At 36.9% G+C, this 27,259-nt stretch overlaps 1 protein-coding gene across 1 annotated transcript in view; it reads left to right on the top strand.

Annotated features, from left to right (window-relative positions):
• Positions 1–27,259, top strand: part of COL5A2 (collagen type V alpha 2 chain) — a 142,918-nt gene that overhangs the window by 103,031 nt on the left and 12,628 nt on the right. Inside the window, exons 19-46 of the mRNA XM_045868367.3 lie at positions 2,059–2,157; positions 2,491–2,535; positions 2,653–2,751; positions 3,965–4,018; positions 4,249–4,356; positions 5,436–5,489; positions 6,078–6,176; positions 7,564–7,617; positions 8,463–8,561; positions 8,671–8,724; positions 8,833–8,886; positions 10,349–10,402; positions 11,140–11,193; positions 14,023–14,067; positions 14,403–14,501; positions 15,530–15,637; positions 15,957–16,010; positions 18,244–18,297; positions 18,494–18,547; positions 18,979–19,032; positions 19,463–19,570; positions 19,689–19,742; positions 20,281–20,334; positions 21,001–21,162; positions 21,805–21,912; positions 22,846–22,953; positions 24,386–24,439; positions 26,636–26,743. Of these exons, the coding sequence (XP_045724323.1) occupies positions 2,059–2,157; positions 2,491–2,535; positions 2,653–2,751; positions 3,965–4,018; positions 4,249–4,356; positions 5,436–5,489; positions 6,078–6,176; positions 7,564–7,617; positions 8,463–8,561; positions 8,671–8,724; positions 8,833–8,886; positions 10,349–10,402; positions 11,140–11,193; positions 14,023–14,067; positions 14,403–14,501; positions 15,530–15,637; positions 15,957–16,010; positions 18,244–18,297; positions 18,494–18,547; positions 18,979–19,032; positions 19,463–19,570; positions 19,689–19,742; positions 20,281–20,334; positions 21,001–21,162; positions 21,805–21,912; positions 22,846–22,953; positions 24,386–24,439; positions 26,636–26,743 (2,151 nt within the window). The remainder of the gene's footprint in view (positions 1–2,058; positions 2,158–2,490; positions 2,536–2,652; positions 2,752–3,964; positions 4,019–4,248; positions 4,357–5,435; positions 5,490–6,077; positions 6,177–7,563; positions 7,618–8,462; positions 8,562–8,670; positions 8,725–8,832; positions 8,887–10,348; positions 10,403–11,139; positions 11,194–14,022; positions 14,068–14,402; positions 14,502–15,529; positions 15,638–15,956; positions 16,011–18,243; positions 18,298–18,493; positions 18,548–18,978; positions 19,033–19,462; positions 19,571–19,688; positions 19,743–20,280; positions 20,335–21,000; positions 21,163–21,804; positions 21,913–22,845; positions 22,954–24,385; positions 24,440–26,635; positions 26,744–27,259) is intronic.

The following is a 27,259-nucleotide window of genomic DNA, read 5'->3' as shown; positions in this document are numbered from 1 at the left end:
CTGTAAAAATTTAAAAATGAGATTACTAAACAATATGTAATTAAAAGAGAATTACTGATAATCATACAACTGTAATATCAAAGAATCTGTTGTGTTAGAACTCTAAGCTAGACAGTTGTAACAGCTGCAAGGAATAAGAACTTGAACTGAATTGGAACTCTGTTCTTGGATACAGTGCTGGCAGTAATAAATCGCAGAATGTTCTAAACAATAGGAGGTTAAAATAAATCAGAGGTTGTCAAAAGGCTGTTCTCTCACACAATGCTGGCTTTCGCTCCTCCCCCTGCCCCTACCATTTACACAACCCATTAAAGGAATAGTCAGGGAGGCTATTTGCCTTTCCACATGGGAATGATTAAAGTATTCTGTTGGGATGGTTTACATTTGTAGGGAGTCACAGTTTGTTCTTTCAGTGTTTTGGATGATAAATTCAAGGATTATAGTAGGAGGTTATTAAGATTATATTAGCTAAATTAGTGAATACATTCAGAACACTTCTTTCAAATGTTAAACAACACAATACATTTGACTACCCCTCACACCCAGTTTCCCCTTGGCAATAATTTTCTTCATCTCACAGAAGGGATTTACTCACAAGATTCTGCTGTACAAAAATGACTGTAGCTATGGCAATCACCTCACTTCTCTCAATCTTATCTTCTCATGGAATTTCATTGAAGGTTAAGTGATGCCCTCAATATAGATCCAGGCTTCTTGTGAGGAGTGCTACTCAAATGGGCTTTGAACTTGTTGTTTAAAACCACCACCACCACTACCAACAACAACAACAAAATTTCAAATACTGTGAAATGTGAGCGTCATCAAGTCAAATTATTCTTCAGGCTCTCTCTAATGCTGTCTTTAAACTCTGTGCTGCAGAGATGTGGCTGCTTTAAAATGATGCCCTAAGTCATTTCACTAACCAGTCCCTTCTTTCTGTGCACTTGGGCTCCTAGGACCTTCTTGAGGTCCCCTCTGTTTCTGATCTGCTCCCCTAAGTCCTAATCCTGCTGCTCCTGGCTCTGGCCATGGAGGGCCCATCTTCCCTATGTTCCCTGATCAAAATATGCAAAATCCCTTCCCCTTTCACGTGAGACCCTCTACCCTCAAACTGAGCGCTGGCCAGAGAATTAAGGATAGAATACTCACAATGGCCCAGACTAAGATTTAGCAGAAAGTGGTTTCTACTCCTACTGTGGCATCTAGATAAGACTCTTAGAATCACAATTTATATAGCAGCTCACTCTGCATACTTCCTTTTCCTCCTGGGGTTTTCTAGCACTGGCTGTTGGCTACTGAAAACTGCTTAAAAAGTCAAACACTTTGCAAAACTGTTTTTCTCAGAAATTATTTGCCTATCCTATTCCCACCTCCCCAGGCATAAAATTCACAGACCTTTGTTTTTGGCCAGGATTCTGCTATACCTGTTAAATTCTTCCATGGTCTCTGTTTTTCCAAATGAAGAATAAACTTCCACATCCAGTTCTTTGTATTTCAAGGATTCAATAGAGATTTTATATGTCTTATTGGCACTAATGAACACCCTAAGGCTTAGAATTTTAGTTCTAAAATTCCAGATCCAGGTCCCTCTAGGATTAGATCTACATAAGGACCTAATATATTATATAAAATACAGAAACCCACTTAGCTTTAAATTTCAGATAAATAAAGAAAAAATTTTCATATAGATAGGGCTCAAATATTGCCTGGAACAAACTTAAATTATTTGTTATTCATGTCAATTAAAATTTAACTCAGCAGCTGTACTTGTATTTACTATCTGGACCACTCTCTTGGGTTGAAATAAGAGTAACTATCAGGTAACCTTGACCACTTGGCTCTGCTGTTAATGCTGCAGACATCCTCACACTTGAAGGGGTAGGAAAGTGAGTCTACTCCTTAAGCTAGGCTAGGCACACATCCCTTGTAGACCAATTTGTGCTCATGACCACTTAAAATACTGGAGGATAAAATGTGAAGCTCCAAATAAGCAATAAACTTTGAACCACACCACGTTTATATTTTTCTTAAATTAATATTTCTTTTGTGCCCTGTTAGGGAGAAGCAGGTCCCACTGGAGCAAGAGGCCCTGAAGGTCCCCAAGGGCAAAGAGGTGAAACTGGGCCACCAGGTCCAGTTGGCTCTCAGGGTCTTCCTGTAAGTTCCTAGCACATTTAAGAATGATGTTCTTAACAGAAAGCTTGACACGTTTTATAACATCAGAATGAAGGCAATCTATTTTAATATATCTTCTTTGAATTCTGAATGAGTGTTTGCAACTGATTTTAGAAAACATATTTCTCTTGACAACTCTGCAAAATTTTATCTATTTTTATGGAAAGGGAATTAGTTATAAAAGTGAGTTTTATGATATAATGGTGGTTGATGTTTTTATAATAATTTTCTGCCTCCTTTTAGAATATGGGTGGACATCCAAAGACCACCCTAAACATGGCTTAATGTCTTATAAACTTTTCATATATCTTTTAGGGTGCGGTAGGAACTGAAGGGACACCTGGTGCCAAAGGCCCAACGGTAAGTAACTAACTGCATTCATGCCACGAGAAACTCAAATGGACATAATCATTTGGACGTTGACCATAGACTTCTACATAGGTCTGTGCTCATCATGTCACTCTTTCACTCTGCTAGGGCTCTCCTGGTACCTCTGGTCCTCCTGGTTTAGCAGGTCCGCCTGGATCTCCAGGACCTCAAGGTAGCACGGGACCTCCAGGAATTCGAGGCCAACCGGTAATGTCCTTTACAATAATTATCATCTATTAGTATAATCCAACTAAGATCACCAAGAAACATAGTATTCAGTGAGATGCAATTAAACATAGATAATGTGACTTATCTGAATGAGGCAATGGAAGATAGAAATCTTTGTAAAGTGGAAGCTAAGTGTTAATGAACAGTTTAGGGGTTTAAATTCAAAGGGGAACATTACTGTGTTGTTTTGGATTTTAGTGGGTTTTTTATTTAAAATAGTAAGGTCGTGACTTTATGGTCTTCCTCATAGAATTTTATCAGTAGTTGAATAATAACCATTGTGGAAATATTTTTGCAAGCCAGTGTGAAGAAATGTGTAGGTTAGAATGACAGTTTGGTGAAAAATGGATTCAACAGCCATTTCTTGAGAGTTATCGTGAAGAGTGACCCCACCATATTGTTCAAATTGAGTGAATTTCCATATTTTGTGAAATTATTTATTAGAAAAAATTATGATGAGCCCATAAGAAATAAACACATTGAGAAGTTGTGCTTATATATTTTTAGCTTGATATGTAAAAATTAAAACTTTCTTAGCACTACCTAAAATAAATACTTTGAATTCTGTTCCAAGTAACTTAGTTATGCTAATAAATCCTTTTAAATGCTGGTGACAGATTTATTAAAACATGAGTGTTGCTGATATTTCACATTCGATGTTATCATGTTCTCAATTTAGCAATCTGTTTCCCACAAGTTTAACTGGTATTTAAAGACACAGATACATAAAACCTCAGAACACTCCAAAGATGAAATGCCATATTTGAAGCTATCAAACTGTCAATAAAGAGAACATAAATATAAAATTATTTTGATTCTGGGTAAATAAGTCTGTTTCCTAAAATAAACCTGAAATAGATTTATCTGTAGAAGTTGTCATTGTTAGTTCTAATTTTAATTAGCAAATTGGAATAACTGAATAATTCTAATTTTTCTAGTATGCATGATAAAACAAACAAGATTTGAAAAATAAGTCTCTTGAAGACCACTGTAAAATAGACAAACTGCTACCTAATTATACTAGATTTTATAAAATTTCACATACATTCTACAAGACTTGCAAAATTAAAAAAAAATGATAATACAGACTCAGCTGCAGAAAGTTTTCAAGGCCCATTTACTGTAATTAATTAAAGCAGGTTGGACTGGCTAAATGTCCTGGTTCTCATAACTATTCATACTTTTATTTTAGGGTGATCCAGGAGTTCCAGGTTTCAAAGGAGAAGCTGGCCCAAAAGGGGAACCAGTAAGGCTTCATTATTTTTGTTTAAATGATAAGAAGAGCATAAATATTGTCCAGGAGTGCACAGGTCAAAATGCTCAAGTGTTTCAAATAATAACAATGACGAATATACCTTTGGATGGAAATAGTTTAATATAGTTTCAAATTTGTAACTGATTTCATTGAATGAAGCTTTTGACTATAACTCCCTTGTACTCTGGCTCTTTCTGGTAACCTCCTTCTGTTTTTAATAGGGGCCACATGGTATTCAGGGTCCAATAGGCCCAGCTGGTGAAGAAGGCAAAAGAGGTCCCCGAGGTGATCCAGGAACAGTCGGTCCTCCAGGCCCAGTGGGAGAAAGGGTAAAATTTGAATAATAAAATAAATTCTTAGAGTTGTGGGGGAATTACATGGGTAAGTTTTGGGATAGTAAGGGAAGCTAGAGCAGTTAAAAGAAATGCTTGCAAGTGCATTGCATGGTTCAGTATGGTTGTCTGTGAATTCAAGGAGCCAACTGTTTAATTATTGCTCTTCATTCATTCAACTAATACTGATTGAACAACTACATTCTGCCAGTTTGATATATTAATATATTGATATATAGTTGATATATTGGTGCTCAGTGAAAAAGAAGGCTGTGGTCCCAGCCTTCATGTGGGGGCTAGTAAACAATAGCTTGTTCGAGTAGGGAGATGAACAATAAGTCAACAGGCAAACAAAAATATGATTGTACATTTTAGTAAGTGTGGTATACACTTAGGAAATAACAGGTGATGTGGTAGAGAGTAACTTTGAGTATATGACGATAGTGTAATATTAGATTAGGTGATTAGGAAACAGGATTCTTTGGGAAGATGGCATTTTAGCTGACATCTGAAGATGAGGATGAGCCAGAAAGAGAACTTGGGAGAAAGAACATTGTCAGCAGAAGAAATAGGAAATGCAAAGCTTGGAGGCCAGGAGGGTTGGTGATTTCAGAGATTAGAAGATGTTGCTGTGGCTGGAATGTAATGAAACAGGTCTGAACGGGACAACAGCATTATCACCTTACATTTGTAGAGACTTTCAGAGAATGCAAAGTGCTTCACATAGAAGACAGTACAAATGCACATTATCATTGACATTTTGATCATAGTAGATGGTGCCATTCTTTGCTGCTCATATCTAGCTATCAGTTTTCCTCTATGTTTAATTTTATAATGAATTGTTAGTATAGTTCTTAATTTGAATAATTTTTGGCTCAGTACTTAAGTATTCTCCAAAATTTAAAATTTATTTCCATGTAGTTAGGTTTTTTTTTCTCCCCCTTATACGTATCTATTGCCATGTTGGCTTGATCATGGCTCCTAAAACCTTATAATAATAAAATTAAAAATTACCCACTCATTATACATTTCAAGAACATCAACAACAATAAAGAATCACATTTTGGTCATTATAGGGTGCTCCTGGCAATCGTGGTTTTCCGGGCTCTGATGGTTTACCTGGACCAAAGGTGAGGTTATCCCATCAATGTTGACACTTGTGTGGCTGGTGGTCCAAAAGATGCCATTGTCCAGAATAGCGATCTAGCTTTGGTCCACATGGGGGCAGATCAAGAAAAGAGTCAGACACAGACATCAAGCCTAATGTCAAATCCCTCTTGTGCAGTTTCTATATTACAGAGGGCTAGGGAAGAAGGATAATGTTTGGAAGCATGTAGAAGTTTATTTTCAGACTTTCTCGGGACACTGCTGAGAAGAAAAGGTCATACACCTTTCCTTTAGCTGATATATAGAATTTTTTCTTTATGTAGAAATTTAGACTCTAAAATATTGGTGTTTTTTTCCCAAATTTAGATTATCGGAGTGGTAATCTGAACATAATTTTCATTAGTTAATGATGAAAAACCACTATTCTTGGAGAAAGACAAATGAGAATAGAATATGTAGTGATACTTTCTGTAACTTTATAACTACTTGATAAAAGTATTTGTATGGTATACTAGTGCTTTGATTTGTAAAATATAAATTTTATATTTCCTTGCTTTTATTTTCCTGCACTGTTTCTTTTTTCTGACACATTCTGCTTTGCATTGGAACAGGGGGCTCAAGGAGAAAGGGGTCCTGTGGGTTCTTCGGGACCTAAAGGAGGTCAGGGGGACCCAGGACGGCCAGGTGAACCTGGGCTGCCAGGTGCTCGGGTAAGAACACAGCCATTTGCTACATCAACCCAAGAGAACTGCTCCTGAGAACTCATCGAAAGGACTTTCTAATTGAGTTAGTCTTGACAAGTGGGAGCATGTCTTTGTTTTTACAATTTTGACCCAACTCACTATTTTTAAAATACTGTTTTGTTATTTTTTTTTTAAAGATTTTATTTATTTATCTGAGAGAGAGAGAATGGGAGAGAGCACATGAGAGGGGGGAGGGTCAGAGGGAGAAGCAGACTCCCTGCCGAGCAGGGAGCCCGATGCGGGACTCGATCCCGGGACTCCAGGATCCTGACCTGAGCCGAAGGCAGTTGCTTAACCAACTGAGCCACCCAGGCGCCCTGTTTTGTTATTTTTATCATGTATATAAAATACAGCCATTTCTAGTCTCCGTTTCTCAAAGGAGTATGCATTAATCATTTTGCCACTTGACATGGAAGAAAATCCATTTATTATTTATTTATTTATTTATTTATTTATTTATTTATTTATTTATTTATTTTATTTTTTCTTTACTTGCTGACAAATAATTTATTGGCTTTTGGCAGAGAGAATTCCTGATAAATTTCCTTTTGACCAAATGTCACTTGAAAATTCATTTGGATTGTGGAATTCCTCTCATATTCAGTTGTCAACAGTGCTCCTCAAAGAGAAAGGAATTATACAAAAAGTTGTTGGATAGAGATGTACATTTGGCGTCACATAATCTTGAACCCAGTGTTAAATATACGAGTAAAAGTCTATTATAGCCCTTCCTCCTTCTACGTGGGAAACCGACATTTTCTTAGAAATTCCTCCCTAGATACTTGATAAAGTTGGTATACCAGCTGAAAGAGCAGTCAACATTGCTAATAGTAAAAAATGACCCCTGACTGTAGACCACATTTGGACTGGGAGGACTATGAATTATAAACACCTGGTGGGAGGCATAGCTTTGGGTGTTAGGAGTTCGGAGGAACTAGGACCTGCACATTCACCTTGCCAGGATCGGTATACTACGTTCAAAGTGCTCTTACAAGTACTGGTTACATGAGATTTCTAAACCAGAGTGGCTCCTGTGCCCACCATGTAGACTCATTGCCTCCCATGTGACCTCTCCAGTGTGGGAGGCTGTGCTGTGAGGGCTCCCCCCCAAGTGAAGAGTCCCACGTGGTGCTGCCTGTTGGCACGCTCTGTTTTCTGCCCTGCATCCTTCCAAAGCCAGGCTGGCTGAGGTCCATGATTGGCCTGTGAGTTTGTCTAGAGGAGCCTAAGACCACCGAGAATGGGCATTGCAAAGTGGAACTGGATCCTTTTAACACAGTATTATTTTTACTCTCTAGAATCTTTACTTCAGTTGCAAGTCAGCAACAAAATGACAATTGCTTTTAATTTTCAGGGTCTGACGGGAAATCCTGGTGTTCAAGGTCCTGAAGGAAAACTTGGGCCTTTGGTAAGTATTTTACATAAAACTCCTTAGGGTGCCTGGGTGGCTCAGTCAGTTATGCATCCAACTCTTGATCTCAGCTCAAGTCTTGATCTCAGGGTCATGAGTTCAAGCCCCATGTGGAGCCTACTTAAAATAAATAAATAAACGCAACTCCACAACCATTAATATTGCTCAATAGACCTACAACTTAAACGGTAAGATGTTTATTTGAGGTTAATATTTTTAATAGGGTGGATGATATATACATGTTTAAAATGCCGAAGCAAATTCATAGGATCTTCATATTTTAAAATTCACCAAAAATTGATCAAATTTAATTGATACAAATATTTGAGATTGAAATTGCTTCTCTGACATCAGTGGAAAAAGTTGAAATTATGTATTCTTCCAGTATTGGTCAAATATGTCTATTAGAAACATTCTCTTTTCTTGATGTCCTCCCAATTGTACTGGTTTAAGAGACAGGTAGGTATGACTTTTGACAGCTCATATATTCTGGGCCCTTCCTTTATGCCAAAAATGTGAAACAGAAGTACCAAATTTTCATTACCACAAGCTTGAGTAAATTAAAGAAGAAAGAAAAATTTTCCCTATGAATATGAGAATGTAAGGAGTTGTGGAGATGAGGTTTGTGTATAGAGAAAGAGTGAAATCTCTGTTCTAAATACTCAGAATACTTCAGCAATTTTTTTAAACACTCAACTTTTCTGATGCACTAAGTAAAAGGTGAAGGATAATTTAAAACTTATGTAACTTGTATAAGTAAGGAAAGGCAAGCGATGTTTTGGGTCATACGATATTTAGAGAGAATTTACATAAAACTTACTCTGCTCCTGTGAATTTTGTAGGGTGCTCCAGGGGAGGATGGCCGGCCGGGTCCTCCAGGCTCCATAGGAATCAGAGGGCAACCTGGGAGTATGGGTCTTCCAGGCCCCAAAGGTAGCAGTGTGAGTACGGTGTATAATAAGTTTGCTATCTCATCATAATCCTCACTTGAAGCAGGCATGTTTTGAGCAAATCGATTGGATTTTAGAATAGTTTCTAATTTTTCTCTAGGGTGACCCTGGAAAACCTGGAGAGGCAGGAAATGCTGGTGTTCCTGGGCAGAGGGTAACTATACATTTTCTGTCAAGGGGGAGAAATATACATATATGTATATATGAAATTATCCAAATGTCTTGTGGCCTCACTTCACATATCATCTCTGTGTGATACTAGGGAGCTCCTGGAAAAGATGGTGAAGTTGGTCCTTCTGGTCCCGTGGGCCCCCCGGTAGGTGATCTTTCAACGAGAACGTATTCACATTGCATTTTTCATTGATGTTTGTTTACAACTTGACTTTGAGTAAGTTTCAGGGGAAGTAAATAAGAAAGTACAGGATTGAAGAATTTCAGTTATAATCTTTTCTTTTGATTTCTGTTCTGGCACCTTCTGCCTTTTTAAATCAATTGATTGGACTTTTCATTTTAAACTTCTTTAAAATATTGATGGTAAAAGCTACCTCATCATCTTTTTGTGTTGAAGAATATGTCAACTGAGGAAAATCAGTTTGACGAATGTTTTGACAAATATTTTGTACTGTCTTTTATTAATAATATATAAATACTGAATTATACCTATATTCTTCTAATGATGTCTTATAGCAGTTTATTTAAGCTGACTTATTTTTTTTGGAGGACTAAAAAATGAAAAATTTTATCCTTTGAGGTACATTTGTATCCAAGGATTCTAAAATTAAATATTTATCAGAAATATTTTGGCATATTTATTTGTTTGCAATGGGGCAATTTAAGTATCTTTCTAAAATGTTAGCTTTGCTTTCTTCAGTTGTTCTAGTGTTTGAAACCTTGACTAATACTTTTTATGACACTGAAAAATAAATTGGAATAGAAATACAGGTTTCCCCCATTATCTGAAAGTAGAGTGTTCCTGGGGAAACTTTTATAAGCTGAAATGGTATAAAGCAAAGAAGCAATTATCATTAATTTATATGGAAAATTTTCTTAACATTCCCAGACTCCAAAAAGAACCTCTCCTAGGCTTTTCTAATACCTTAGCACATATCTTGTTGTAACACATGCACAAAATAAATGTAGATAAAACGCAGATGCTCACAGACACAGCTCAGCGCTCTGGTGGCTTGATGCTGAGATGCCGAGTGTGGTTCCCCAGGAAGGAGGAGACTGTACCTGCCACTCTTGCTCCTAGGGGTGCACTGCCTCTGTGACAGCTCCCTGCAAAAAAACGCTGAGTGCTTTTTTTGCTTTTTGCCTTTTTTCCTAAAAGCAAAACTTCTCTTCAGATTTCTTGAAGTTAGCAGAAAGCTAATATAGACCTTCCATAAAAGTGAAGTGCTAGAACACGAACTTTGGAAAAGCAGGGGATACTTGTATTACTTGCTTAGATTAGATATATGAAAGTAATGAATTTTTCCATGTTCAACTTATCCAATTTCCCCACAATTTTATGGTTGGCTCTAGACATTTTATGTTTGGATCAAAAAATAAACATATGTCATCAGTGTCTTTGCTGGCTTTGGAAGATATTTTCTCACCAGCAAGGACTTTCACCAATACCATTAAACTATTTCATTATAATGCTAGTTCATTATCTGGTTAAAGTGAAAACATGTGATTAGAAAAAAGGCAAATATCAGTACTTCTAGTAGGTCACAAAACAGGAAGCAGGTGTAAAGATTGGTTCTATTCATGATTTTCTTTCCTTCATGACTTAGGGTCTAGCTGGGGAGAGAGGAGAACAGGGACCTCCAGGCCCCACTGGCTTTCAGGTATGCACAAATTCCTTTTTCCATTTCTTCTACCATTAATTAAACTGCTTTTTTAAAATATGAAAAGATATGGTCAAATCATGTGAAATTCCACAATTTTCAAAAGAGTCATCCATCTTCTAGTAAGTAGATAAAATGGATAAAACCCAACATTTTTGTTCAGAGAGAAGGAACAGACTTCCCTGAAAAACTGATCAAAATCCAAAATTATTAACAAATTAAAAATTATAAAATGTTTTTGTTAAGCTTTATTGAACTGTTTTAAGGTTTATCTAGTTTTACAGACACAATGTCTTAAAATTTTTGTTAAACAAATTTTTAAGATTTATCTAAATATATTGTATGGGAAATTATTTAATAATGGATAATGATAATTTGGTAAAAAAAAAACACTTTCAGGAGTGACTTTCAGTACTATACTAGCAACCTAAAATATTGCTTTCAGACCCATAAAAACTTGACAGATGTTAAGAATCTCCTGTTAGATTCTTATCTTTATTTTTTTTTTTTTGCTAAGTGGTGTCCAAGTGAAAATCTAAACCTATAAACTGACCAGTTGCTGCATTATGGTAGAAGATAGAGTTTTCTTATTCTGCTTTGCTTGTCTTTAAACAATATCCTTTGCTTGAGAAAGTATAGTCATGGAGGGCCCATGAATTATAAAGGTAAACTGTGAACTCTAGTGGCCTATTAAACTTTCACCAATTTACAATTTCATTTTCTTCCTTTTCCTTTAGGGGCTTCCTGGTCCTCCAGGGCCTCCTGGGGAAGGTGGAAAGCCAGGTGATCAGGTAAGTTCATTTAAAATAATAATAGTAATAGCAATAATAAAAATTGCTGGGCCATTATATGTGAAGTTCTGTTCTGGTTTGCTTTGTAAATGTTCTCTCTTTTAATCCTCAAAACAACCCTATATATCTAGGTACTAGTAGGATGCCTATTTTTCAGATGAAGAAAATGAGACACAGACACGTTAGGTGACTTTCCCAAAGTCACACATCTGGTATAATTTGAATCCTGGTAGGCTGCTTCCCAAGACTGTGTTTTTAATCACTAAATATATATCTTCTCATAATTACAGAGTTTTACTGGAGACTTTATAAATGGTTATAAACAGATACTATTTTATTTCTATTATTTTACCAGGACATCAGTTAATTTATTTTTCTATGAGTGATTTGTTCATTCATTTGACCATTCAACAAATATTTGCTGAGCACTCTGTGCTTAGTTGTATTAAGCCCTGGCCCTAACCAATTGAACAAGATGGACACGAACCTAGCCTTTATATTACATCATAGTAGGAGATAGAGAGTTTCTGGGGAGGCACTCTGTGTGTGGAAACATAGAAGATGCACCGAATTCGGACTTGGAGATTTAGGAAAAGTTTCCCAGACAAAGTAATATCTTTTATGAGTAAGAGGGGAGGAGGGAAGGTAGTAAAATACTCCAGAAAATGGGAACAGCAGGTGCAAAGGTTTTGTGGTCAAATGAAGGCACTGAAAAAGTTGGTAAGTCAGGAATGCATAGTATAGGTTGATGTGGAGGTGAGGCTGGACGGGGAATCAGGAGTCCGATTATGGAAAGTCTGAATTTGAACGTAGTTTGTTTGGATTCTTCTTTTTAAAAAATATTTTATTTATTTATCTGAGAGAGAGCGAGCGAGCACAAGCAGGGGGGAGGGGTAAAGGGAGAGGGAGAAGCAGACTCCCCGCTGAGCAGAGAGCCTGATGAGGGACTCGATCCCAGGAGCCTGGGATCATGACCTGAGCTGAAGGCAGTCACTTAACGAACTGAGCCACCCAGGCCCCCTGTTCAGATTCTTCTAATGGAAGATGATGAGGGGCTTTTAAGTAGGGAGTAGTACAATTAGATTTGGGTTTTAGGAAGATCACACCACATGGAGGACAATACACTGCAGGGGAGAAAACTGGAGGCCCACTTGATACACTTTTCGTTTTGTTTCATTTTTTTAGTAAAAGGCAAGGCTTATTTGAGGAACTGACATAAAAGGTGGGTCACTAAGTCACTAGCAGCAGTGATGTTCTAGTGTGACTGCCACCAGCTTGTGTGTAGGTGCTACATGCGGAGGGAATGCTAGCCCTCCATTTTGGAGGACGTGACGTTACTGTCCAAGGACAGCACATGCTTCTTCATGTTTCACTTCCCCTGGCATCATCCTGGGTTGGGGATGGAGGATAGACACTGATGCCTCTAAAGTGAAGACATATATCCATGTGCCCAAGAGAACTCTTCTGTCACACTAGTGAAAATGTCTCATGATGGGGGATTACAATGGAAGCAAACATATTGAGTATATTGAGATTAACATTTGTGATTTTGTAAACATAGATGGTAGTGGTTTTAGGTGTCATTGTTATCTGTTATCCAAACTATCAGACATAGGCTACTTTGTCAAAAATATACTCTATTCAGAATATTGCAGGCTGTTATAGTGTAAATCAAGACACTATGAATAGTGCACTATATGCCACAAAATTGCAAGCCATATCATATTTAGAAATCGCAAGATGTATCATTACTTACATATCACTATAAAACACCACATGATGCTGATTAAGCTACCACGATGTTTTCTTATGAGATAAAATATTATTGAAAGAACTCTCGGATATATTTATACTTAGGTTTTCTTTTAAACCACATATGACCCATTAGCATACATAAAAAGGAAAATGAGAGATAAATAATTTGATTAAATCATTCTTAAAACTTGACATTCAGGATCAACCCAAAGTCTAAATTAGTTTTCATCCCAGTCTTCGATGACCATGACTTTCTACACACAGCTTTCTTTGTCATTAGTTATTATTTTTAATCAAAGAGAGACATTTTCAACTTTTTAGCAAACTTTCTTTTAGTTAAGAATAAACTGAAACTCGTAACATAGTCATGACTACACTAGTTTGAACCCACAATCCTGGTAGACTACACTGTCCATAGTATATGGTCAAGAAATATTTACTAAATTGAATTGAATTGGCTCTGTTTAAGAGATCAGCTCTTTATGGCTTTTTATTCCAGTTTCCTTTATTAAAATGTTTTCACATTAAGAAATAAAATTACTGGGGCACCTGGGTGGCTCAGTCGTTAAGCGTCTGCCTTCGGCTCAGGTCATGATCTCAGGGTCCTGGGATTGAGCCCCGCATCGGGCTCCCTGCTCGGCGGGAAGCCTGCTTCTCCCTCTCCCACTCCCCCTGCTTGTGTTCCCTCTCTTGCTGTGTCTCTCTCTGTCAAATAAATAAATAACATCTTTAAAAAAAAAAAAGAAGAAATAAAATTACTATATATTTTGTTATCTTTAAAAAAACCAGTGCACTCTATTTGTGAGATAATATTTTGCATGTTTTCATTGCCCAAAATCAAGCATTCAGCTTCAATAAACATTTTTTTTCTGGAAAAATAATTTCCATCCATGTATGGGATATCCCCTCATTTATAAAAGTATACATATTTTTCTTTCTTCAATATTATAGGCTTATTCAAACTTCTAATGGTACATTAAAAGAAATTAGGTGTGTGGTATGGAAAGATTTCTAATAAATACCTAAAAATTAGCTCAAAGCGTTTCTTACAATTTTTAAAATTATATTTTATAGGGAGTTCCTGGAGATCCTGGAGCAGTTGGCCCATTAGGACCTAGAGTGAGTACTTTCTCCTTCGTCATTAACTTTGTTTCCACTGCCTTCAGTTTAAAAAAAAAAAAAAAAAAACTTTTATCATAAACTGGGCTTTATTTTAAGAATTAAAATTATTTTCCTTGATGAAAATAAATCTTGTGAGAAAATCCTGTGCTGCGAAACTAGTATATTCTTATTTCAAGTTCATTTCTTATCACTAAATTAGAAAATTGAGCCTCATTAGTGGCTCATTTCTCAGTTTTTATCCAGTAGAAGCAGTTTTGCAGATTTCCAGAAACATTTTTAACCCACTTTCTGAACAGTCGCTAAGCTTGCTTGACATCCCAATGTTGCACTAGGGAGAACGCGGAAATCCAGGCGAGAGAGGAGAACCAGGAATAACCGGACTCCCTGGGGAGAAGGGAATGGCTGGGGGCCACGGCCCTGACGGTCCAAAAGTAAGTATGGCGGTGAGCTGGGCGCTTCAGGATGTTCCAAGAGTTATAGCCCAATAAACACATGATGGAACTAAAGTGTAGTTCTCTTGTTGCAAGGTAATTTGATTATATAATTTTCTTCTTCAACAAGGATTCAGTAAGCATCTACTAGGCTTTCTCCTTGGCACTCAAGAGTCAGCTGAAAAGAAGTCTCTTTTCTGTGATGGGATTTAGGGTTTAGTGCACATAATGATACATTCTCATATAGAAACCCATTCCTAATATTTATTTATAGAACTTTTACTAGTGACTTCCATTAATAAGCAGAGGCAATAAATAGACAATTGGATAATTCCATTAATAAGCAGAGGCAATAAATAGAAAACCGTATAATTTATTAAGAGATATTCCTAATTATATGCTCCATTTTTTTGGTCTCAGGTTCTGCTTACTAACCATAAGAAAGTATGTCATTTTTGAAATCGGAAAGTAAAATACATCATAAGGCAAAGATCAGTACCATTTCCTTTGGGTGCAATTTAAGATTTGTAGAAGACAAGGTGATCAATTTCAGTATAAACAATTAAAGTAGAATTTTTCATGATCATATAACATTAGGTCCCTTATCATTTTTAAGGTCCAGAGTGATTACATAGTGTCTGCTTCAATTTAATCACTGACTTAGCTTAATATCATGGGTTCATTAGTGAGAGTGAAATACTTTCTAAAAGTAATGTCTTCTTTCTTTATCAGGATCCCCATGATGTTGTCAAAGAAAAAGGAAGGCAACCATTAATTTTATTTGAATTAATGCTCAATTTCCCCCAAAGAAAAAAGTTGAAAACATAAATCAACAAAGAGAAAGGCAAAGTCTTTTTTATTTCAAAAAATGACCTCAGACAATTTTCACAAATGAAAAATATAAGCAATAAGCTGAACCATATGAAATTGCTGATATTCCACTCTTTTTGACTTACCAGCAGAGAAATTTCATGTGGCTCAATCTTAATACTGTATCGGTGAGGTCACTTATTGTTGGTTCATTTTAGGGCAGTCCAGGACCATCGGGGACCCCTGGAGATACAGGCCCACCAGGACTTCAAGGTATGCCAGGAGAAAGAGGAATTGCAGGAACTCCGGGCCCCAAGGGTGACAGAGTAAGTCTGTTGTTTTGTTTTGTTTTGTTTTAGTTCATTCATTTAGGCTTTCTCAATTCCTCCTGAAAATTATTTCTTGGCCAGGCTTTTATGTCTACCATCCTAAGTCACAAGTCAATCTTCCCTCCCTCCCTCCCTTTCTCTTTCTTTTGTTCAGTATCTATATTTATTGAGAAAAATATACAATGCCAGGCACTGCTCTAGGCTCAAGGGGATATAACTATGAAGAAGAGAGATAAGCCCCTGCCCTCATGAAGCTTCCACAAAGTGAGAGAAAAAGATAATTAAATGAAAAATGGCATTTTGTGTGTTTCCCCAGGGTGGCATAGGAGAGAAGGGTGCTGAAGGAACAGCTGGAAATGATGGAGCAAGAGTAAGTGAAATCATTTCTTTTCCCAGCTAAGCTAGGAATCAACATTATCATTATTACATGAATTTGCCTGAACTTTCCAAAATAAAGTTCATTGTGTTTCCATATGGTCAGGATTTGGAAGATGATGAATTTTGAGCTTTGATGTTGATCAATCATGGATACTCATTTTGCTTACTTTGAATGAGAGCAAGCCAAAAAGTGGTCATTCTTGAGGGAATGAAATAGAACACATTTTACTGTGCATATGAGAACAGTGCTTTAAGCAGTAGGGCCCTCTTTATCTTTCTCCATCTTCTTTTTTATTTCATATGCAATGTTTATTTTTTGTTCAAGTGTTAGTCTAATGAGCTGTCCTAGACCTCATTCCAGAGCAGGCAAGTAGAGTTTTGCAGAGTAGCCAAGTTGAGGCTTGAGCTGGCTGGACGTTAGGGGTGACAAAATTACTGCACAATGAATCGTCATTAATGCTTTCATCAATAAAGAGGATGAAGAAGTGAGATGTAAAGAAGGGTGGTTGACCCCAAGGCATTGTTTAATGTCATGTCAGAAGCTGACCTTTAACAAGCTTTTGATTCTCAAACATAGAATACATTTGCAATTCTAGGGACAGAGTGGGTATAATTTTTTAGACGTTAATGAAATTATTCTCTCATGTAAGAGCAGATAGATACAGCTGCTCAGACGTTCAACATTTCCTGGAATAATTCCTGATATTTGAGGAATAATTTCTGTTTCAGTGTGACATGGTTTGCTGGTAATTGTCATTCTGAGCCCTGGTAAGAGGACTTGTACCATAAAAAAGAGCTCACATTGAACCATCGTTAACATATTGATTCGGCACATTGAGCCACTGTTAATGCACTGATTATATTAACTTTTGATAAAGACAATAAAGTAAAATAAAGAAAATTTTTAGTCCGAGTGGTAATTACCCCTTTTTTCTGAAAATCTACTTAAGAGTGACGTCACATGCTTAACTTAGCAAATTATGAACATGAGATGTTTCTTGCCTTGTAGTTAGCTCTAATATTTGATTTTGTATTTCAAGAAAGGTCTAAGTATATGTGGCAGGTTGTTTGTATCTTATGTCATAGATGGTCTATAGTGAGTAGTAAAGTAGTGCAGTGCTGTTTGAAGGAGTGTTGCATTGACAGTTAATTTTAAGGTGAAATTTAAAATATGTATCTATTGTTCCTATGAACTAACTTTAAAATGCAGTGTAATAGAAACAGGACTTGAGCAATGACTACTTTATTTTCAGTAAGGACAATACATTGCTTTAAGGAGGAAGCAGAGCAGACCGTTTGCTGTAATCTCATAGTAAAGGGAAAAAATGAATAACATGTTTTCTCTGTAAGAAAAAATAAAAGGGGGGTGAATTTAATGAAGTGATCTTTATATTTAATCTGATTCTTTAAGGAAATATATTAGGTAAATTATTGGAAGAATATTCTTCTATTATAGATCTAGAGAATATATGGTCACAGTTTTCTCATGTTCTTATAAGAATATAAATTTAAGAAGTCCTTTTTGTTCCTTAAATTCCTTCCATAATACATACAAAAATTAAGTAACAAAAGAATAGTTGGGCTGCATATGAAGAGGCAATGCACAAATATCAAATAGAAAATTTGTTCCAGAAAAGACTCCACTATAGTCCAGTTTAAAGATTGTGACCACATGTCAAGAAGACCCAGTTGGAACCTCCATGTGATAGCTCCCTGGGCTCTGAGCATAAAGAACCCCAACCTCAGTGTAGTTGGGTAGTCACACTCCTTGTAATCTTAAGAGAATGTAGAAAACTCAATGCCTTATCACAGTTTCACTTAAAAAAAATAGAGTGGTACTTTGTTCATGTAATTTAAGAATATAATATTCTCTACAAAAGAAGAAAAGCTTTTTTCAATCTACACTCAAATTTCAAAATTAAATGGACCAGGAAACATAGAAACATTGTAGAAGAGTAGCATTAATTTAGAACTAATGTTTGAAGACAGTATTATGTAGGGATGAGTTGAGATGGATGAAAGAGATTAGAACATTTTGTGGAGAACATCCAGGAAATTGTTTTAGAGTAAAGAGAAAAATCTTAAGAATATACAAATTATATCATTTATTAGACAATGTTTTGCAAAAGCAGCTAAGCTATAACAAAATGGTACCTCCTTTGTTTAATCATGGAGAATTTCATGCATTCTCTTCTTCAATATGTCTATGTTCTGTTCATTGACAGGGTCTTCCGGGTCCCTTGGGTCCTCCGGGTCCTGCAGGTCCCACTGGAGAAAAGGTAAATTGATGTTTTGTGGGCTCAGAGTCAGGAAGTCTTTCTCATGCTGTTTTCTCTTTCATAACATGTGGTAATTGGGCAAGATCATCTCAGAGTTCTCCCCACCATCTGCCCTACACATAGCACTCAGTGCCTTCCAGTTGCATTATGTTTTGCTCCTGCTTTGGACAATAACCATCTAACGTCTGCTTTCTAGGGTGAACCTGGCCCTCGAGGTTTAGTTGGCCCTCCTGGCTCCCGTGGCAATCCTGTAAGTGACAGTATTTTGATTGTTTTTTTTAGAGTGGGACTGACCAGGAAAACAGTTCATCATTTTGTCCTGATATTTATATAAAACCATGCCTGTTGGTTCAGGCTATTTATAACTTCTTAGTTTTCAGCTCTTACTTCTCTCATTAAACTCAAAAACTTACCAGTCTTGTTATTTGTATGCAACCTGTTAAATCTTGGTAAGCAACTCATTTACTAAATAATTAAGACAGTTTTTAGAGACTTCAGACCTTGGAAATTTTGTTCTATGGCCCTTATCTCTATATCACGCTTAAGAGTCTTCCTCAAGAAATACATCTAATCATCTATCTATACATTTCAAAACACTGTAAGTTTATATAATTGTATTTTTAAATACTGTTCCCATTTAGAATAAAGTGTGAAAGCTACAGTAATTTTGTTTTATCCTAGGGTTCTCGCGGTGAAAATGGCCCCACTGGAGCTGTTGGTTTTGCTGGACCTCAGGTATAATTTTCAAATATCTCTAATTTACGATGAACACTCTTCTTATGATAGCAATAAATTCAATTAATTATCATTGTCCTGTGTGTTGAAGATATATTAAAGATGCTGGAAAGTTTACAGTTTTCTAGGCAATATTCTCATTTTCAATATATTCTTTCATACATTCTTCCATGACTGGCACTAAAATGGATGGGTTCGCACTATTTCAAATTCTATACTTATTTGGTATAATAAAAATGTGGTGGGATAACTTATTTTCTCAGACTGCCTTCAGAGACCTCATTAGGGCATTTTCTTCTCCTATGCTCTAATACTGAACACAAAGCACCATTTAACAATATATGGTTAAATGATATGTTGGTAATAATTACTGTCGAATAGCTTGTCTGTAAGTGTTATAATTGATTGTTTATTTAAACAATTGATATAGGGTCCCGATGGGCAGCCTGGAATAAAAGGGGAACCCGGAGAGCCAGGACAGAAGGGAGATGCAGGCTCTCCTGGGCCACAAGGTCTAGCAGGATCCCCAGGCCCTCATGTAAGTGGAAAGCAAAACAAACACCAATAACCCGAGTCACATGCCCAATGGTGAGACTTTGTGTTTAGCCCATGTTGCTTTCCTTATAGTGATCTTTTGTTCATGTTTTTCTATGTAGGGTCCTAATGGTGTTCCTGGACTCAAAGGTGGCCGAGGAACTCAGGGTCCACCCGTAAGTTGGTTTGAAACTCTGGGAATTACACACAGCTAGTCGCAGACGCCTAGCACTTCATGGCCATTTTAAAGTTAATCTGAAGCTGTAACAACAAGTTTTTACTTGTATAAGTAAACTGTCGTGGAAAGGGCACTTAAATGGAGATCTGGGTTGCAATTAGTTTTATGATCTTGGAGACCCAGCTGCCTCCCATATAACATAAAGAATATATTACCTATGGAAGAGGTGAGGAATAATGGGGAACTACTCTACAGGATTCTGTGATGCAAAAGATTAATGTGATCCTAGCACGAGCCTTGAACATACTTGTATGTGTTCAAGATAAATGGAAAGTAGAAAGAGAAAAATAGCATCCTTCCTACTGATTAATGCAGATCCATTCCCAAAAACATAGTATACAAGAAAAAAAAATCTATTGTTTATAACAAGGAAGGGAATCTAAAGCCTAAGCATCCCTGTGAAAAAAAATAGATCCCAGAAAGTATATGTAATTAATAGTTATTTTAAAATTGCTTATATGATATTGTATTTCTAGGGTGCTACAGGGTTTCCTGGTTCTGCTGGCAGAGTTGGACCTCCAGGCCCTCCTGTAAGTCAATTCAGTAACTCAAATCATTGGTAGTGGAGTAATCACCCATACACACACATGAAAATACACACAAACACACATATATACACATTATATAAATACACATATATGAGTTACTGTTTATTCTTTTATTTAATCCCTTAATGATTTGTTAACCCATGTTAACAACCATTATCCTAATAATTCATACACACTGGTATCCTATCAAAGTAAATTCACCTTTAATCATCCAGTCCTTTTTAGCCCCAATGTTTGACTATTACTCCATTTGAGTACTAAATTCTAACGGTATTGTGTGCTAATAACCATTTCCTCCAGTTAGGAAGCATCTCTGAAACTTCGTTTAATAAATGTTATTCTTTCATGATAAGATCAGGTCAGACAGAATAAAATGTTATATATTCACTGATGGAGCAGAGGCTTAAGATGTTTAAAAATTCAAGTTAATTTCAACACACTTTTGATATTGAGTCAAAGGTAATTGTCTGCAAATAATTTAGATTTCCTCCTGGGAAATGAATCTGCAGCTCTGTTTTGTTTAATTTTGTTTAAATCCACTGAATGACTGATTATCTAACAGGAAAAATGGACCCGAGAGGCCATTGCATCAAGTCCTCTAATGTGGCTTCCACTCTGCCGTCCCGGGTTTCTTCCTATCTTTACTAGGGAGCTCCAGGACCTGCAGGGCCCTTAGGGGAACCTGGGAAGGAGGGACCGCCAGGTCTTCGTGGGGACCCTGGCTCTCATGGGCGAGTAGGAGATCGAGGACCAGCTGGCCCCCCTGGTGGCCCAGGAGACAAAGGAGACCCAGGAGAAGATGGGCAACCAGTAAGTTTGGCATCTTGGTTTGCGGCCACCTCTATTAGAGATATTTACTGATAGATAACCCGTAATATTCACTGCTGAAAAGAAACTGTATACATTAACCTGGGTGCTTTCATAAATCCTTAGGCCCTATATGTTTTAAATTTACACCTCTCTGCTCTAGAAAAAAAAAAAGGATATGTAGAAATATAAAATATAACAGTAATGGGCATGGTGTTCAAAAACTAAAGAGAACATTCTTTGTTAAGTATCTGTGCTGTATAAAGACAATTTTAAAAAAATACGTTATTTTATTTGATATCTAAATGTCTCGAAATACTAATGTGTTAGGTTACTATTTCTTTTCTTTATTTAAAAAATTTGTCTTTTTAAAAAGAGGAAAAATAGTTGCCTGAATAGTTACCTCTTTCATTCCTTCAGTATTCACATTACTCTTCAAGTTTCTTGGAAATCAATGAGCTGCTTTCACCTTTAAACAATGTTAGAGGCTCTGTGTGGAGTATAAATTATGACTACTCCTATGTAGTAGGGTTTTATGAAACAGAATTGGTTTTTTGGTCTGAAAAACCTATGAAGCTGTGATCTAGTCCTTGCATATGGTTTTATCCTGGAGGATTTCTAATTATAGTTTATCCTCAAAATTAGGGTCCTGACGGTCCCCCGGGCCCAGCTGGAACCACTGGACAAAGAGGAATTGTGGGCATGCCAGGACAGCGTGGAGAGCGAGGCATGCCCGGCCTGCCGGGCCCAGCGGTGAGTGGCCGTCGGTCAATATTTCATCTGATTATGTGCAATATAATTTGCGAAGAGAGAATTTATCTTTTATTTCTTAGTAGATTTAAAGTCTTTTTTAGACACAAATTCTGAGTATCGTAAAAACCTTTGAATTTGAATGTCAAATTCTTTACTTAAGCACCTTGCAAAGTCTTTGAAAATATATTTATTTAACCCGGGGACCAGAGAAGTAGACAAATAAGGATATGAATTTTGGGTGATTCTAAATTTTTCTTCAAAGATTAAAAATACCCGTGGAGCTAGAGAAAGGGGATAATCTCCTCTGGTGAGTAGGTAGCCTCTTTTTAAATAAACATGCCTAACCAAAACACCCATATTTCACAGTTCAGAGGGCAAGTTTTCATAAATCATCAAAGGGAAGAAGTAGTTGAACCAAAGTAATATTGGAGGTGAAAGTGGGGTGAGCGATAAAGATAGACTCTGAAAGTAATCTCCTGTTCCCTGGAGGCTGCTAAGAACCTCACATTCCCTGGAGTGGGGATAAAAGTTTGACTTACTCTTAGCTTTGAAGAGATTAATTTTTACCGCTAAAAGTTTACATGCTTGTGGGGGTAAAAAATGATGTTTTTATACGGAATGTGGACAGAGATGTACTGCTGGGACCTTGGAACAGGGGGAATCTGGGTAGAGATATGAAACCAGCAAACCTGGAGTTAGGGAAGATTTTACTGTTACCAGAAGTGAGCCAAGCACCCAGAAGCACAATCTCCCAATAAGATAGTGAAACCCAAGTGCCGGGATACAGAAATAAAGTGAGTATTGTGGGATAATGGATAATTAATATTATAGAAGGCGGAACTGAGGTGCCATTTGAATAAATGTAGCCTTTATGTAAACTGGCTTTCTTACATTTCTTCAGAAGTGGTTGACATATTTATATGCTTATTTCAGGGCACACCAGGAAAAGTAGGACCTACTGGCGCACCAGGGGATAAAGGTCCGCCTGGCCCTGTGGGACCCCCGGGCTCAAATGGCCCTGTAGGGGAGCCTGGACCCGAAGTGAGTGCTACATCAAAATAACTCTCCTCTTGTCATCTGGGTGTCATGGGAACAGCTTTTTTTTTAAATTTAGAAATCGATTTAGAAATTTAGAAATCGATGGCTCATTTGACCGGAAATTTCTTAGTGATGTTATTTGATGTACTTTACTTCCCCAGTGAGTTGTCTACATGAGGAAAGAAAGAGAAGGTAATAAGCACTGACTTCATCTAGTCTGGAACCAAGGATTTTAGTTGATTTAGGTTGTTGCCAAATTGTTTTGAAGGTGAAAGGACACATTCATCCATCGTTTATCTTGTTATTTCACTCTATAATGGCATATTTCTCAAAATTGCCAAGTTTTGTGGTAATAGGATTAATATGACAATTACAGCTTGTGAAAAGAGAAAAGTAAGGAGAGATCATTCTACTTAAATATCACTATAAAGTAACATTATGCATGTCATGTTCCCTGAGTCTCATTTGAGAGGAAATCAATTTTTGAAAAGTGATTTGAGAAGTTATAGGTTGGAATCTCCTCTGTCCAGTGCTTTCATGGGTAAATTACCAGACAGTGTCACATTTTCTTGAAACAATCAATACCTTTCAGGGCAATTTTTCATCAAATGATAAAAACATAGTTCTGAAAAAAATCAAAGTAATGTAGGAAGAGAAGAATGTACATTGTAAAAAGTTATTTCATATCTAAACCCAGTTGTTTTATTTTTAAACTTCAAGGATATTGTTTCGATAAGCTTAAGATATGAAAGGGAGGAAAACCATTCACTGGTGATACAAACAAAACCTAAAATTCCAAGAATAAAATTATTGCCTATGTATTTCAAAGGATTTAGGACTCCCCCCCCCAGTTTTAAAATAAAAAATAGAAATGAAGAATTTAGATTAAATGCAGGACGCATTCTAGGAGTGCCTGGGGTGGGCTTCCCTGGTGGTGGGGCTCCTCCAACTGGTGCTGCCTGGTCTGAGCCCATCATTGAAGAGGTTGATTAAGCCAACCTGAGCATAGATTTAGTATTGTTCCACACAAAGCACTGAAGGACCCAAATTTATAGCAAATTCCATGATAGTTTTAAAGTTGAGCTGCCATAGTAAATAACTGGGTATTCTTAATGCTTGAATATGGACTATGTGCACGGGGCAAGGAAATAACATTGAACTTTCTAAGCACTGGATTGTAAGTGGAAAATGCAGTGTCTTCTATAAAACTGTATTAAAATTGGCACCAAAAAAAGTAAGAATGTGTTAATAATCTTACAAGCAATTCCAAGTAATAGAAAACATGGCAGAAGGCTTTCTTCTACTAAAATTTCCATAAGTGCTAATTTATACTTTATGGAAGAGAGGTGGAAACATGCTGTAATTTTTCTGGCAATTGGAATGAGATTTTTTTCATTACTCAGTTAACTCATTTTTCAAACATGATTCTTTATAGGGTCCAGCTGGTAATGATGGTACTCCAGGACGGGACGGTGCTGTTGGAGAACGTGTAAGGGCACTTTCACTGATTAGAAAATCAGCAGTAATGTAAATCTGAAATCTTTGTAATACTAAAGAGTAAAATTTACCCTTTCTTTCATAGCTCTGGGGCAGCCCCGATTTTCTTGATAGTAGCTACCTTTTCTGTAATGTCATAATTTAGGTAGATCTTGTCAATGAAATGAGATTTGAGTACACAGCAAAGTGAGATGGCATTTCTTATTAATTGTAGGAAAGCACATTGCTTTCATATCTGGTGCAACATGAAGGCTTTGGATGAGGATATAGATGAAGTAGCCTCAATTTCAAACTCATTCACAAAAGTACAGAAGCAGAAATAGAGCTGGGTGATATCTAAATTTCTCTACTCCTCTCCTCAAGTGAATGCCCCATGAGAAAATAAACCATGTGGCTTTCTACATATCGTATATCCCATGATGTGTTCTAAATCTCATGACTTATGCTGAACTGAAAATATCCCCAACTTTTTCTGAAGTCCCAGTCCCTTTGGGTAGTCACACAGTTGTCTCATATCAGTCCACGGAGGGCAAAAAATCAGTCCCCCAGTCTAACGTCTATTATGACGCAATGACTCTTTTCACTCTGAAAGCTCATCATGCAGCAGAATGGGCTCTAAAGTCAGACAGACTTTGACTGGAATCTTGATTCCCTTAAGTAACCAGCAGTGCAGCCTTGAACAAATATTCTAAACCTCAGTTTTTAAATACTTTAAATAGGATGACTACTTATTCCCCTGGACATTTGTGCATTAAATAGCATGTTTAGAGTATCTAGTAGGCACTCAAAAGAAAAAGAAAGTTTTGAGAAATCTTGGAGTAGGCCCTCCCCGCATCTATCATAAAGCCAGGGAATGCAAATTCTCTTGACATGTGGATTTTTCCCTTGGTCAGTATACATTGTACAATGCAGTAGTCTTCAAAGATTTTGCAGATGTCTTCCCTGGTATAATTTTGAAAATCTAAGAACCCCTATGCACAATTTAAGTTGCCATCACATTTTATTTTAATCATAAGTTTAAATAGTTGGAAAGGGGGTAACCATTGGTAAATTCTAAATGTGCTTTCAATATATATATATTTAAAAATCCTGTATTTGCCCATTTAGCTTATCCAGTGTATTACATGCCTATTCTCTAGCCTAATTGCCAAGGTTTATCCTGGCTGCCAAACTGATCAGTCAAATAAGAACTTCTGCCAGCAGAATAGGTCTGACTCCATTTTTCAAGTCAAATAATTATGATAATACATGTTCATATGACAATAATCTCACCTCGGACTTCCTAAGGAGACAATAAGATTTGGAGCCTTGTCATAGTTGGGTCACCTGGATGAAATAAGGAGCAGCCTCTTTCTTTCCAAATACCTCATTGCTTTATTCTCAAGTGAACTATGCATTCTGGAAAAGTCCTTAGTTTGGTGGCCGAAGGTGTTCACTCCTTGGGGCATTACGCCATAATAAGATTGCAGATAGATAAGAATGCTTTTCCTTTCATAAAATGGGAGAGGGGTGATTATTAAAGAGGAAGTAGGGAAGGATATTTCAGATCAGTTCTCTGAGAGAACACATATGGAGTTGAAAATCTAGAAAGTGGTTTCCTTAAAATTTTCCCAGTTTTCACACTCTGGAAAGTGTTTATCCCAAGTGAAAGGATACGCTTAAAGACTGCTTGGTGTAAGAAACATGCTAAATTCTGGAGGTAACACTGTTACACTCCAGTAATCTTGACTGTGGGAGTCATAGGGTAAGAGTGAGGGGAGGGAGGACATCTGAAATTGGGGGAAATATTCTTATTCTTTTCAGTTTGATTTATTAGTAAGTAAATACAAGTAAAATATTTAAGTAAAATATAAGTTGAATAATAAAAATCAGGTTTAAAAAAGGTATAGGGCGCCTGGGTGGCTCAGTTGGTTAAGCGACTGCCATCGGCTCAGGTCATGATCCTGGAGTCCCTGGATCGAGTCCCGCGTTGGGCTCCCTGCTTGGCAGGGAGTCTGCTTCGTCCTCTGACCCTATCCCCTCTTATGTGTTCTCTCTCTCTCAAATAAATAAATAAAATCTTTAAAAATAAATAAATAAATAAAATTAAAAAGGTATATATTTTCTTACCATGAATAGTATGAGCATATAGAATGCCGCTGGTTTAGGATAAATATGAAAAAAATAATACCATGGTTATTCTCGTCAGGGTGATCGTGGAGACCCTGGACCTGCAGGTCTGCCAGGCTCTCAGGGTGCCCCTGGAACTCCTGGCCCAGTTGGTGCCCCAGGAGATGCAGGACAAAGAGGAGATCCGGTAAGGAGAGTCAGTTTCATCCTGACAGTTACAAACATCAGTGTGCCATATTGTGAGCTACATGCATGCACGCACAGAATCATACAAGCACATTTGATTAAGGACTCTAAACAAAGAATGATAAACAGCCAATTATGACTTAAACTGTTTTAATGTTAATGGAAAACATTTGGTTTCTAATAGATACTCAAAAATCCTGATGCTTTGAATTTCATCATCTAAAGATGTTGTAATTGATAGGAAATGTAGTAAGTATGCATCATGGTAAATTTAAGCAAATAATGTCTTAGCGTAATCCACTCAGGGGATCTTCAGTCAGTGAAGTCAATTAATGAAATTGACTAAAGAAGTGTCATTGGGTTGTAGTGAACGCATCTTATGCCTAAGGACATTAGCTTGATTTTAATCAGTTAGACATAAGAGTATGCACATAGATATACATAAACATATATAAGTATCCAACTTATATATTTTTGAATTCTGTATCTATATAGTATATGCATATTTTTTACACAC

This window comes from Mirounga angustirostris, unplaced genomic scaffold (genome assembly GCF_029215605.1).
Source record: "Mirounga angustirostris isolate CCGP_5_RB_7025 unplaced genomic scaffold, mMirAng1.0.hap1 SCAF_3, whole genome shotgun sequence".
Taxonomy (NCBI): domain Eukaryota; kingdom Metazoa; phylum Chordata; class Mammalia; order Carnivora; family Phocidae; genus Mirounga; species Mirounga angustirostris.
Note: the sequence above shows the minus strand (reverse complement) of the source record. Positions and strands in the feature narration are given on the sequence as shown.